This window comes from Phyllostomus hastatus, unplaced genomic scaffold, assembly GCF_019186645.2.
Source record: "Phyllostomus hastatus isolate PE091 unplaced genomic scaffold, TTU_PhHast_1.1 phas_scaffold_78, whole genome shotgun sequence".
In the NCBI taxonomy this organism is placed as follows: Eukaryota; Metazoa; Chordata; class Mammalia; order Chiroptera; family Phyllostomidae; genus Phyllostomus; species Phyllostomus hastatus.
In genome coordinates this window covers 53,340,600-53,355,976 of record NW_025334041.1, presented here as the reverse complement: position 1 = coordinate 53,355,976, position 15,377 = coordinate 53,340,600, and the positions used below count along the sequence as shown (strand labels likewise).

General features: G+C 33.8%; 1 protein-coding gene across 1 annotated transcript in view; it reads right to left on the bottom strand.

The window, feature by feature from the left end:
* Nucleotides 1-8,554: 8,554 nt before the first annotated feature.
* The window catches only part of CDK13 (cyclin dependent kinase 13), a 141,830-nt gene continuing 135,007 nt past the window's right edge, over nt 8,555-15,377 (bottom strand). The window contains exons 13-14 of the mRNA XM_045828091.1: nt 10,561-10,833; nt 8,555-9,984 (exon numbers count right to left, since the gene is read on the bottom strand). Of these exons, the coding sequence (XP_045684047.1) occupies nt 9,134-9,984; nt 10,561-10,833 (1,124 nt within the window). The 3' untranslated portion in view covers nt 8,555-9,133. The remainder of the gene's footprint in view (nt 9,985-10,560; nt 10,834-15,377) is intronic.

Below are 15,377 nucleotides of genomic sequence, written 5' to 3'. Positions count from 1 at the left end.
CTTAATTAAAATAATAAGCATCAATAATGAAGCAAAACTTCCCTTTTACCACACCTAGCCAATCTCTTTCTCCAACAGAGAACATTCATAAGCAGTTACTATACTGTATATGAGGCACTATTAAGTTACTCAATCCTGAACACTTGAGGTATTGTGCCCATTTCACAAATGTAAAAACTGAGAATCTAAGTTTCGATAACTTGTCTAAAGTTATGTGGATTAACAAATGGTAAAGCCAGGATTCGGACTGGCTTGTAATGCTACTTTTTAAACCACTATGGTCAATAATAACCCACAACCAGTTTGAGTTTTCAAGTTCTGTGAGATGTTTAAAGCTAAACAGAAACAGGCTGTAAATATTACTAATCAACAGAAGACCCCAAAATACAAATTTAAACAAAGACAAAATGAAAATCAGTTTAGCAACGTTAGAAACAAAGCCATCTAGCATTAAAAAAAATTGAAAAGCCAGCAGAATATAAAATAAACTGACAGAAGCCCCAGTAATTGTGATAATATTAAAACTGGCAGAATTCAAACTGATAAAAAAAACTAGAATGGAAAAAAATTAAGTATTTATGATCTGGTATATGCTGAAGATAGCACTGAATATATAAAGAAAAAGGATTAGACATATAAGGAAAAATAAATAGCAACATAAGAATTTACATTTCTCACTCCTTGATGAGGATATAGAGGATCTCACCAGTGTTTGTTTAATAATATTGATTTTAATGATTCTTTGAAAAGCGTACCAAAGGACATACCCATCCTAGCACCCAGGAAATATTTACAAAAGTTGTTTGCTTAGCAACCTAAAAAGAAACCTTTAATAAACTCCCAAAGCAAACTACATGTAATAGAAATGACAAGTTATTAACAAAAAGAAAAAAACTAAACTAAAAATTTTAAGTGTACCCAACCACCTGGAAGTTGAAACACACTATCCTAAATAATTCTTGGATCAAACAAGAAAACAAATTAGCAGTCACCAAATATTTATAAAATGCAATGAAGATAAATACACATTTTTAACCTATAGCATGGAGCCAAGGTAAGAGAATTCATAACTTTAAATTGTTTTCTTTTAGAGTTAGAAGAAAAATAAATAGACCTATTTTTCAACTCAAGAGGTAGAAATAAAGTAAAAAAAAGGAATCAAAGTCAAAATACTACAATAAATTAAAAATAAATGATAGTACATTATTCCCTAGTAGTGAGAAAAACTATGGAGATAGAACAGGGCAAATCCTATTTGTCTAGCAAGGAGAAATGACAAAGGATATGTAGTAACAGGCAAGTATTTAAAACATTGAGATTAAGCACCTGTATGCTAAAAACATTTTAAATATAAGGTAGGCTAGCCCTGAGTGGTGTGGCTGTTTGCTGGGCATCATCTTGCAAAGTGAAAGGTCGCCAGTTTGATTCCAGGTCAGGGTATAAGCCAGGGTTGTGGGTTTGGTCTTTGGTTGGGACATGTGTGAGAGGCAACTGATCAATGTTTCTCTTTCACATTGATGTTTCTCTATGAAAACAGTTTTTACCAAGGGACATATAATGTAAGTTACATTGAAACATTAATCTACATAATTATTGTCATATTTCTTTTTCCTAAGGAGGACTTATTTACCCCGCATCTGTCTCATGTATCATATCTTGAATCACTTTTAAGATAGAAGGTTGTGCCCTAGCTAGTGTGGCTCAGTGGATTGAGCAGTGGCCTGCAAACCAAAGGGTCACTGGTTTGATTCCCAGTCAGAGCACATGCCTGTTATAGGCCAGGTCTCCAGCAGGGGGCATGTGAGGGGCAACCACACATTGATGTTTCTCTCCCTCTTTCTCCCTCCTATCCCCTCCAAAAATAAATAAAATCTTTAAAAAGATAAATATAATGTATACTATATGATGAGTTTTCAGAAAAAGAGAAATTACCAAGATTTACTCAAGAAATAGAACCTTAAAACAGAAGAACATAGGAGGAAGCAAAAAAATTGTGAAAGAATTACCATCAAGACTCAGGTGTATGTGGATATAAATAAAACAGCATCACTAAAATAAACAGATAATTCTCAGGACATATAAACTATTCTAAATAACATAAAACATGAGCTAGTTTTCAATTTACACTAGAAAGCTATCAAAACCTGTTAATCAGAACCAGATTTATCTCTTATGAGTGAATATAAATACAAAGTTCTAAATACAGGATTACTCAGTAGAATGCAGCGTTTTAAACAAATGGCTCAATACTAGATTCTACTAAAGTAACTGGTGTCTACCATTAATAAATCAAAAGAGAAAATCCATACATTGGTAAACAATGAAAAGCATCTTTAAAAAATATTTAACATCTCATGTGTTAAATACTAAAAATTAGACATTTATAAAATCAAAAGCAAAAATTCCCATTATCATTTTCAATCAACTGAAGCCATTAAAAATAATTGAAATGTGTCCAGTCTCTTTTAAAAAAACCAAGCTGTTCTTTAAAATGTTACAGTACTTAATGCGAAGAGTCCAGTTCTAAAAGCCAAATTAGTACTTCTGGAAATTTTAAAAAAATATCAGAATTATAGTAAAGAAAATTCCAAACTTTTACTGAGGAACATTAAAAAAACCTACTATATTTTCAATGGAATGACTACTTCCTACCCACCAAAGTAAATTTAAACACTTAGTATGTTTCCAGTTAAAATACCAACAGGATACTTGGGGAAAGTGATCAAGATGATTCTAAAATCACATGGAAAAATAAATAGGCAGGAATAGAAAACTTTGAAACAGGGATAATTAACAAATATTGTTTGTTTCACACAACCAAGAATTGAAGTGATTTAAAAAAGACTACAATGACAGTAGGCACAGTTTATAAAGTGTAGTACTTGTAACCAAAAGAGAGGATCAGGATGGAACATAACTGAAAGCCCAAAACAGACCCAAATAAGACAGAGATGGTATTTTAAAACAAGGGATAGAATGAACTATTTAACAAATTCTGTTGTCCTAGTTAGTATAGCCATTCAGAAAAAGTGTAAATTTGGATGATCACCTCACAACATCTAAAACAATTCTAAAATAGATTAGAATTAAAAGTAGAGAGTTAGAGAAAATAAAATTTGTGCTAAAATTAATCTTAAACACTCCCAAGAAAAAAGCTATAAGGAAGATAGACTGTATATAATTATTGAATTTTCTATATCAAAACACATACCTGGAATTTTTAAGATTATAGTTTAAAAGGGCTACCTTCCTTGTATAAAGAGCTCTTCAAAGCAACAGAGATAAATACCTAATAATTAAGTATATGAATAGTTAATAAACAAGACACTTAGCTAACATGAAATAATGAAGTACACTAGTATTCAAAGAAATATGAATTAAAATGTGAATTAAAAATGAATTTATCATCTGTCAAACTGGCAAAGATTTACAAATTTTAAATACCTGACATAGCTAAATGAAAATGGGAAATCATTCATGAGGGCAATTCAAATACAGCAAAAGTTTGCCTTGGCTGTTGTGGCTCAGTGGATTGCGTGCAGGCCTTCCAACCAAAAAGTTGTCCATTCGATTCCCAGTCAGGGCACATGCCTGGGATGTGGGCCAGGTCTCCAGTAGGGGTGCACGAGAGGCAACCCACACATTGATGTTTCTCTCCCTTTCTCCCTGACTCCCCTCCTCTCTAAAAATACGTAAATAAAAAATCTTAACAAAAAAGAACCCTTGAAGAGAAAAACAATACAGCAAAAGTTTAAAAATGCACCAAGACCAGCAATTCCAAGGAAATTATGTATGCTTTTATGTATATATGTGGATTTTCACATTGTTATTTATAATAGAAAAGTTAGAAATATTTTGTGTCCAGTAATAAGAAATTGTTAAATTATGGTTCTTCCATAAAGGAATAATTTAGAACCATTAAAAAGAGGGTAGAATTACTGATATAGGATGTTCACAGTATATTATTAAATGAAATAATGTAATTATGAAGTATAATCTCATTGTTTTAAGAAAAAATAGATATTCATTCACATACCTCAATAAAAAGGCAAAATATTAATGGTGGTTATCTCTAATTATGTTCCTGTTTTCAAATATGTACAAATATAAAAAAAGGAAAAAGGGGTATCAGGCTTTAAGGATTGTCAATAAAACAAGCTGCAGTGAGTAACAAGTGGTTATTTTTATCAAGCAGGATTATTCCTAAATCTGTTCTGCAGATAAGCCAGAAGAAAATAAGGCTAAAAGTGGCCTGGAATTCTTACAGTAATTTATTTACAAACTATCAAATACAGACTTTAAAAACAAAACAAATGAGTTAAACACATCAGATTTAACAGTTACAAGACTTTACTAATAAAGTTCTTGCAAAAAAAAGTACAATACCTTTACCACAAGTTAACTGTGGAAAAATAAAAGGGTGATTCACACACAGCCTCATTTTGAATGCAATTAGAATCCAGAGAATTCTTTTTTTAATGGGACATTTGATATAGTGAAAGAAGTAACACCCACAAAATTTTAGTCTATATAATTCAAAGGGCAAATCATTTTCATTTATTAAAATTTTGTTTTCCCCATCTTCAACTGGATCCCTTGATAGATTAATATGTTAATAGCTTTTATTTTTACTTAAACTAAAAACAGTTTAGGAAATTATCTGGAGAAGGCTTTGGTACATGACAAACTATTGCTCCCCTTATAAAATAACTTAGAAATGCTAAAACCTTGAAAAAATATAAAAGCAGTGTTTGCAGGCCTGCTGATATCTTCCTCCTACAAATAGAAAATACACTTTAATGATTTAGTCTTATCATCTATTGTTCGATACTTAAGTAACTACTGTCTTTAAAAAAAAAAAAGAGGAACCTCCTTTTAAAAGTCTATCCACAAATGAAACAGTCTCTAAGGGCCCCTAATTACATATTCTAAAATTTATCTTCTTACTTTTTCTGAATTGTTTTTAAGTTGACTTTAAAGCCACCTATGTTCAATTAGTTGTTCAGTATTCTAAATTTAATTATTTTATTTTACAAAAACACTGATATTTTAACCATCAATATTCTTATTGAAAGGTTAGGTATTTACTGCATAATTTAAACATGGCTAGTCATAATTTAGACTGCATAATTTAGAGGAACAAGCAATGGCACTCCATCTCTCCTAAGTCTCATTTTTCTTAGCAGTAAAGTGAAGAGTTAGACCAGATAATTTTAAATTAATGGGATATCCTGTTCAGACTTTTAAAATATCAAAACTTACATCCCAGGGAATCAGATTTTTATTCAAAACTTGTATTTCAGATTTAATTCTAAATAAATAAATAAATAAATAAATAAATAAATAAATAAATAAATCAGAGTGAAAAATGATCAAAAGTTGGATTAAGTTTATGGTAAATGTTAGGAAAAATAGATAGCAAACCAAGGCAGAGAGGGGGAGATGGACACATTTCACCTATTAATTCGGCAGTCCTGAGCCACATCAGGTAAGATTGCCAGGTGTTCCAAAAATCACAAGAAAATCCATGATAACACAGAAGGAGGGGAACCTTTGAAATTCTGTGTATCGTTTCTACTATCTAGGATAAAGTCTTTGAAACTGTATGTTAATCCCAAGGTCCGTGTTAGGAAGGAAGAGGGGGAACCTTGAAAGTGGCTTCAAGCATAAAACTCCTAAAACTCCAAATAATCAGGGCACTCAAGACTAGCTGGGTATCTGCATGCAGCTTCATGCTCAAGTGTATTTCATAAACAAACTTGCTATCTCATTTCCACTATGCATGCTGTTTCTCACCTGAATTCATTTCTCCCTAGTGAGACAAGAACCCAGGAGGAGAAGCCCCCTAACTCAGGTCTCCTCAGTAACAGCAAAAATAGCAGAATTTTAACTCAGAATTATCAGTAAGAGTAGTTTGAAGGCATTGAACCCATTTACCTTCCAATTTTCTCAAGAAATCTTGGTATGTCCTACAAATTGGCCTACTGGAAACTAGATAGATGCAACAAAAATTTTCATCATTTAGTTTACAGTTGTTCTCTTTCCAGAACCTTTCTTTTTCAAGTATGACTTTAAAATTTTATAAAGACAATCACATTTTCAAGCAGCAAATACCACTAGCCCTTCCAGACACTTTTTAAATCTTGTTCATTGTCACCGACCATACCAGAAGTATGACTTAATGCCTTTCATGTTTATTGATGTATTCTAAGTCGTTAGCATAATACCTAGCACTTGGTAGGCAAAAAATATGTATTTGCTAACAGAATGAAATTCTGAATCACAGCTAATACATTACCTTAATTCACACTCCATGAACATTTTCATCAATGAACCCCTTAAAGAGTCTTTTTGAAATTACAAGGGTAACTGCAACTCTCTAACACATGATGGATTCAAGATGGGAAACTTAATGAGTTGCATGCAGAAAAACTTGCTTGTGTTAGGAAATACACATAGGAATTTCACATGTGAAACAAATATTTTCTTTTTTTAAGTCAATCTTTTCTGTTTTCATCATCTTATTTACAATCTAACCAGTTTATTTCCAAAAAACAAGCAGTATTTTATGTTCCTTAGATTTCACTCAAGAATACCCAGTGGTTACTGCAATTTTTATAACCTACAGAAATAGCAATTTCCCAAACCTCCTCTTATTAGTCCAAATTCACAAAAATAATAAGTGTTATAGAACACATTAATATTTTTACTACCATATTTCATCAATTTTAAGACATTCTTTCACATAGTAACATGTCTGAATTTGGGAAGTATCTTTATATTGATGCATCTTACTTACAATTCTGTTGTGGTTTAATTGGCTGTATTATTTCTAAGTGGTGCATAAAATATTATTGGTATATCTCTCAATCAATACTGTCTTAGGGTAATATTAAAAGTTGCAGTTCAAATTTTCAGTTTCAAGCAATAATTTCCCTATCCTCCCAGCCACTCTTGCAACATAAAGACATAGCTGAAATGTTTCATTAGAAAAACTATCCAAACACAGTTCAATTTTATATAAAATATTTAATTTTTAAAACACAGGCTATTCATGTCACATAAATATCTTCAATTTTATGTTAGCTACTATGGTCAGAATTAACAAGTGTGACTATTAAGAATAACTTAGATACTGTCACTTATAGGAAGATCTAAAGGTCTAAGAGTCACCATATTGAAATTTCAGATACTTGAATACTGTAGCTATTTTGCAAAAATTCAAAATATTTCTTCACTTCCTGAAAATGTAGTTTCATTATAAGTTGTTAATATCCAAATAAAAGCAAAATAACTTGTTCTTTTGTTCACTTCTCCCCAACAAAAAAAATCCAATAAAAAATAGGATGGTTAACTGACATCATTTTTAGCTATAAAATGGTAAATTTTAAAGTATTCTTACTGTCACCATGTACTATTTTAAACGAAGTCTCACAAGTAAGACAGGGGGTACAGGGTTAAAAGACTGACTTTAGAACTGGAACAATTTCCATTCTGTAACTGTTGTTGTTTCAACTTAAGATTCCAATAAAAAAGTAACTTATCAGGAGAGAACGGTTAAAACAAAATGGTTAATCAGCATAACTCATTTCCAGAGTCTATTTTTCCATTTAGTAACATCGAAACACTGGTTATTTAACTTTGGTTCCTTTTTATAATTATTATAATTATCGGTGTGTGTGTGCACAAAAAATTATACTTGATACCATCACAGTTTAAATAAGAATCTGTCCATCATTCTTTGTTGCTTTTAATTTAAAAAAAGTGTTGAAATGAACTAAAGTTGCTTTAAGTCTGGCAAAAGTCCTAATAAACCTCACAGAAGGTGAGAGGAGGGGAAGATAAGAGGTTTTCCTTCACTTTTTCTTTGCTGTAGTAAATTCAATCTAGGCAATGTTTCCAGTTAACAAGTTATTTTTTTCATAAAATGGCAATTGTATTAACTTAAAATATGGTATTTGCCTCACCTCCCCCCATGAACATTAACAGATATTCAAATTCTATTATTATGCCTTGCTTCTATGCTACTAAGCCCTCCCATTATCCATGGCAAATGGAAACAAAAACATATGGCAAGCCTAAAAGAAAACTGAAATACTCATTAAGCTATTACTTCCAATCATTGAAATGACAAAACTTTTTAGAACTTAATCAGAAGTAACAAAGTAGTGATTGCAGTTCTACTCCCTTTCTTTACTCTTACTAAGAGAAGATGGTAGTGGAAGGTAACAGCCCAAAGAGAGGCAAAAAAGGAGGAAGTGTGGTAAGCAGAGAGAATGGATCTAACAGGACTTGAATAGGCAGACCCCAAACACCCAAGAGCTCCCTTCCTCTTCAATACAAACATATTGATTCCTTTTAGAAGACAAATGGGTATAAAGGTTAAGTACTTTTTCAGACCTTAAGCTTACCTGTTAAGGCACTTACTTACCCTCCCCAACCCACCCATATTTTTCATATAAAACCCATTATTTCATTTGAATGCATTTTGCTAGGTTATGATAATCTGCAAAATAAAACAAAAATAACATTGACCATTTCTTTTATAAAACTGTTGCATCAAGAGAAAGGTTATGTTTTATTTTCTGAAATGAGCACAAAGTACACCTTTCACAATAACACTGAAAGCAGGTGCAAAGACTGACAGTGACCTTTGACTAAAGGTAGCTTTGTAAAAAGAAAAATACCAAGTAAATCAGTGCCCTTTCTGATTGTTGTAAAACTGGAGAAGGGAGGGGTTGGTTGGTTGTTACATAAAAGTTGGTCCAAACGTACAAAAAAAAAAAAAAAAAAAGCACAAATGTGCATAGTTCAAAACTGCAAGAGGGCCATAAAAGCTTTTATGTCCCTAATATTAGCATCCACTTAAAACTGCAAGAATACAAAATAAAATTGTTAGCTAGAATTTGTGAAGATGTACAATCAACAGATCTAGTTTTTAGAACAGCATGAATTTAAGCAGGGTTTTTTTTTTTTTGGTCTTTTTTAAAACTATTGTATGCAAGACCCTTTTCACATAAAAATAAAGCTGTTGTTGAATTATTATTATTCAAGTCTCTTGGATTGCTGCCTTAAATTGCAGCTAGAAAAGTCTTTCCAGATAAAAATGATGTGCCTGAGGAAAAACTGATACTCAGTATGGTAGCCCTCTGCCTCGACCTCTGCCAGCTGATGTGCTAATGTGTCCCCTGTATCCTTGTGAATATCCAGGTCCTTGGGCAGGAGAAGTCCAGGTCTGTCCATGCATGAGGCTGGGGCCACCTGGGTTTTCCTGTAAGGTACCACCATAGTTATAGTTGTGCATCTTTCCTGGCAAAGCATGAGTACTCTCTGGCCCTGTAGAAGGGTCATTGCTGTTTGCCAGGACTGCAATGGGGCCATGGCTATATTCAAATCTATGATCCTTGTCTCCACTAAATAACATGGGACCAGTATTGAGGTAAATGTCTCCATATCCAGCTACTGAACTGGGAAATGACTCAGGAAAGGCAGAAGGCTGAGGTGGACCACCAGAATGAGATGAAGTAGTACTGTAGTTATCCAAAGACTGAATTTCTGAGTTTCCAATGAAGCTATGTCGTTCCAATGGTGGAGCAGAGCTACCTCCTAGACCATCATTACTAACATAAGGAGCGGAAGAGAAAGAAGAGGGTCCAAAATTGTCCTTGTAGTCTGAAGTGGATGCATAAGTATCTCCTGTCTGGTAATCAATACCACCTTCTCTTTTAGGATCATCTTGGGGCTGATGCTGAGCTAGTAGCTGCAACAGGGCTGCTTTCACTCCAGCATGAGGGTCAGTTAATGAAGAGCTAGTAGTGGGTACGTGCTGGTTTTCTGTCCGATAATCCAGATCTTCTTCAGTGACTGGTGGTGGTTCAGGTGGTTCAGGAGGTCGTTGATCAGGAGGCAGAATACGAGGCCGATCTGCTTCTGGTGTGAGTTCTAATATCCTCATGTCTTGGTGCTGGATGAGATCATCTTGCCCTAAGTGGAAAAAAAAAAAGGCCAAAAAAAAAAAAAAGTATTTACTGTGGAAAACTAAATGTTCAAAATAGTTAATGTTTCCTGTGGGTGGTCCTAAAGAGCATTAGAAGTTCCATCTCTGCCCATACTACCCCCAAAAAAAAGAAAAGGAAAAAAATTAAATAAAAAAGAAAAGGGTATATAAGTACTAATATTGCCTGCTACTATCTAAGTCTATGGTGACCGAAAAATCTCTTATATACCTGTTTATTGCTTGAAGAACAAAAGCTACTATATATGCAAAATTTCTGCCTTGGTCAATCATCCTGTTGTAGTTGGAGTAAAAGACTGCTTCTTTACCATAGGTTTACATGAGAAAAATCTATATATAACTAATAATGAGTTATATTGCACATGGTTAATTTGCTGAAGAATCAATTCCTAGAAGTAAACAGACAAAAAAACTAACCTAAGCCCTGAGAAGTGTCAGCTATCTCTTAGCAATGCCACTAAATAACACACATTATAGATAATAACTGCCAACAAGAAAACCGTGTGAATGCAGCTACATGAGTGGTCTGCTACTTGCATACTCACCTGATGATACTGGAGTGCTAGGTTCTGGAGGTGGCCTGAGCTGTAATGATGCTTCGTGTCCTGCTCCATTTTCTCTTTCTTCTAGAAGCACGTCTTTCTGCTTTGACTGCTGAGCCTTTATTAACTGAGTCAATAGAACTGCAAATGCACTCTGCACAGCCGCCTGGGCAGCATCAGTTTCCACTTTAGGCTGGAGGCTCTGAGAAGGCTGAATTCCTCCCAATGGTTTCGAAGACTCCTGTTGTGGTGTTGATGGATCTGTCTGTTTTTCACCTGTTGCCAAAATTCCAGCAGGAAGGTTTATTTTACTTAGCTGCTGTTGAGTCTCAAAGTTTACCTTAATGTTCAACACTTGGACAAAATCAGCCATATTAACATTTGTTTTAGATTGTAGCGGTTAAATAGAATTGCCAATTCACTGTGGTTTAACTGCTGTCCAGGGCCTGTTTTTACTCAAGACAAAGTTTATATTAATTAGAATTGCCATAATCTACAGCTCCCCCACCCACAAAATGGCTCTGTATGACCATATGAAAGTGAATATTTGTAGGACAGTGTTTAAGAAACACTGTGAAAAGGGAATCTTGGTCTAGTTTAATTTCATATACATTTAAGATGTAACTGCATATAAATTACAACAAAAAAAGAACTGTGGTCTGTGTTGAATAAATTATCTTAGGGGTAAATACTTCAAAAGGAAAATCAAGACTCTCACACTATAAATATAACCAGGAAATATCACCTGTGAATGGTAACTAGCTAATGATGATGATAGCTACAGTGTCAGGTACTTTATAGGCATTTTATGTCCTTTATTACTCACAACAACAATATAAGGCATGCTCTATTATTAGCCCAATTTTTTACTGAAGAAGAAACTGACATCCAGAAATAGTAAATAACTTGCCTAAGGTCACAAACTCTGTAAGTGGCAGAATTAAGATTTGAACCCAGTATTCTCAACTACTGCTTATCTAAAATAATGCTTATTATCTAAGAACCTAACCTTATATTTATAGATAATTCAAACTAGGATGTTGTAGACTCTTCGATAAAGTATACTTTATTCAAATTACTTTTTTAAAATTTTAAGTTACTTTGGGTAAAGATATTAACTCATCACCAGCAAAACAAATTCAGGTTTGTGCAAGGTTATTTGAGTCATGTACAGGGGCAGACAAAAGTAGGTTTATAGTTGTGATTATGCAGTTTATTCATATATTATTTATTCATTAATTACTGTATTTATTATTATTAACCTACTTTTGCCCATCCCTATATAACACAGCTCAAATGTATATAAATATGTTAAGTGATAATACAGACTCTGATAAACAATTTCCATAACTACATAGAAATGAAACTCCAAAACAATGAAAAACTGATAATACTGTCTCTTTATACTCTCTATAGATTTTGAGATTTTTAGATTAATTCATAACAAACTTTTGCAAGTTATTCTCATGACCTGCAGCATTAATAATGAACAAAGTCTGATTACTATACCTCATGGGCCAGTTTTCCTGTTTTCCCTTTCATTTCTCTATTAACAGAAGCAGTCTCTGTGTGAGCTCGGAGAAGTAATCTTTAACTATGGTATCTCCTCTACAAAAATGGCATTTCCTTATTTCAAGACATTTACTGATTAATAAAGAAAATAAAGCAAAGAGAAAACATTCCTATTTTTAAAAAAAAACATACAGAATTCTCACTTAATAGTTAAAAAAAAAAATTGGTCTGGCCAGGTAGCTTAGTTGGTTCGAGCATCCCAATATGCTCGACATCCCAAGCATATTGGAATCCCAAGCATATTGGGATTCCAATATGCTTGGCATCCCAATATGCCAAGGTTATGGGTTCGATCCTCAGTCAGGGCACATATAAGAATCAACCAACGACTGCATAAATAAATGGACCAACAAACTGGTATCTCTCTCTCTAAAAACCAATAAAAATAAAAGGAAAACAAAATAAAAAGAAACCTCTTCACCATTAATAGGGCTGTTAATAAGTAGATAAGAAACAACAACAAAATGAGCCCACAAAAGGCAATTCATTTTTTACCAGCTAAAATAGAGTGAAATAACTAGCCTCTATGCCACTAGGTTTGGTAGTGGAATAAGGACAACAGTTTCATGAATAGGAATAGAAATAAAGACCTGATAGTCTTGTTATGGAATATGACAACTGTCACCTGAGACAACTGACCACTATTCACACTTATTAAAGCCATTTCCGATCGTTCCAGTAGTAGGTATATAAAACATGTAACCTATATACAAATTAAGAAAACTTCCTGTTGATTCTATTTTGCCTTTCTCCTTATTTTACCCATTTTTAACGTGAAAAGAAATAATATTGAACTTGATGTACACAGCCTTCATGGTGTGTACAATAGATGTGTTTTCCAAATCTTTGTATACCGAATATATTTTCATGTACAAGGGGAAATCACTATTTTGAGAAATTCTGAAGAATGTTTCTCTAGAACAAATAGCAATTGCTTCTGGCTTTTAAAGTAACACGTATCGACACTTTAATGTAGTCTGACCAAGGTCAAGTACGAGCTTGTAGATTACATGGGATAAGTATTAAAGATAATTTTCCTCAAACTTTCTCAGCTAATCTACTCTATTCAATCACCAAAAGCTCAATTTGATTCACAGATCTGTTATAATCAACTAACAAATCAATATTCACCCATTTCTTAATAAGTACTAGGGTACTTTTTATGTTTAATAAACTGCCACCTCTACACACACACACACACAGGCATACCTTGGAAATAGTGCTGGTTTGGTTGCACACAAAGTATTGCAATAAAGCAAGACAACATCCATTTTTTGGTTTCCCAGTGCATATATAAGTTATGTTTACTATCAGGTATGCAATAGCATTATGTCTAAAAATATAATATATATACCTTTTTTTAGTTAAAGAAAAGGTATATATAATAAAAAATGCTAACCATCATATAAGCCTTCAGCCAGTCAGTAACCTTTTCACTGATGGAGCGTCTTGCCTTGATGTGGATGGCTGCTGACTGATCAGGGTGTTGGCTGCTAAAGATTGGAGTGGCTGTGGCAATTTCTTAAAATAAGACAACAATGAAGTTTGCCACATCAACTGACTCTTCCTTTCACAAACATTTCTTCTGTAGCATGATATGCTATTTGATAGCACTTTACCAAAGTAGAACTTCTTTCAAAATTGGCGTCAAACCTCTCAAACCCTGAAACTGCTTTATCAACTATTTATATGCAATATTCTCAAATCTTTGTTGTCATTTCAACAGTCTTCACAGCATCTTCATCAGAAGTAGATTCTAGCTCAGAAAACCATTTTCTTTTCTCTTCCATAAGAAACAACTCTCATCTGTTGAAGTTTTATCATGAGACTGTAGCAATTCAGTCACATCTTCAGGGTCCACTTCTGCTTCTAGTTCTCTTGCTCTAACACATCTTACTTCCTCCCCTGAAGTCTTGAATCCTCAGTCATCCATTTCAGTTGGAATCATCTTCTTCCAAATGCCTGTTAATGCTGATATTTCAATATCTTTCCACGAATCATGAATGTTCTTAATGACACATAGACTGGTGAATCCTTTGCAGAAGGTTTTCAGTTTACTTAACCCAAACCCATCAGATGACTCTCTATATCTAGGGCAGTTATACCCTTACTAAATATATTTTTTACAAAATAGTAAGACTTCAAAGTTGAGATTACTACTTGATCCATGAGCTGTACATGGATGTTGTGTTAACAGGCATGAAAACAACATTATCTCATTGTACATCTCCTTCAAAGCTCTTGGGTGACCAGGTGCATTGTCAAAGAGCAGTAATATTCTGAAGAGAATGTCTTCTGCTGAGCAGGAGGCCTCAATACCAGGCTTATGATACTCAATGAACTATGTTATAAACAGCTGTGCTGTTGTCCAGGCTTTGTTGCCCTATTTATAAAGCACAGGCAGTGTAGATTTAGTGTAATTATTAAGAACTCTAGGATTTTAGGAATGGCAAATGGCATTGGCTTCAACTTAAAGTCACCAGCAGCACTGGCCCCTAACAAGAGCGTCAGCCTGTCCTTTGAAGTCAGCCTAGACCTTGACTTCTGTCTAGCTATCAAACTCTTAGATGGCATCTGCTGTTTTACCTACACTGAAAATCTGTTGTATATTGTAGTTGTTTAGTGTGATACCTTCATTAATTATCTTAGCTATATTTTCTGATAGCTTGCTGCAGCTTTTACACCAGTACTTGCTGCTTTGCTTTGCACTTTTATATTATGAAGATGGCTTCTTTCCTTAAATCTCATGAAGCAATCTCTGCTAGCTTCAAATACTTCTTGTGCAGATTTCTTACCTCTCTAAGTCATCACAGAACTGAGAGTTAGGGCCTTGCTTTGGATTAGGCTACAGCTTTAGAGAATGTTGTAGTTGGTTTGATCTTCTGTCCAGACCACTAAAACTTACTGTATATTAATAAAGCTATTTTGCCTTCTCAATCTTGTTTTTACTATGGTACTTTTAATTTCCTTAAAGAACTTTTTCTTTGCATTCACTACTTGCCTAACTGGCACAAGAGGCCCAGCTTTCCACCTATCATTGCATCCAAGATGCCTGCCTTACTAAACTTAATCATTTCTAGCTTTTGATTTAAAGTGAGATGTGTCTCTTCTTTTTACTTGAACACTTAGAGGCCATTATGAGGTTGTTAATTGACCTAATTTCAATATTGTTGTGTCTCAGGGAATAAGGAGGGCCACAAACAGGAAGAGAGATGGGGGAAAGTTAATGGAGCAATCATAACACATAC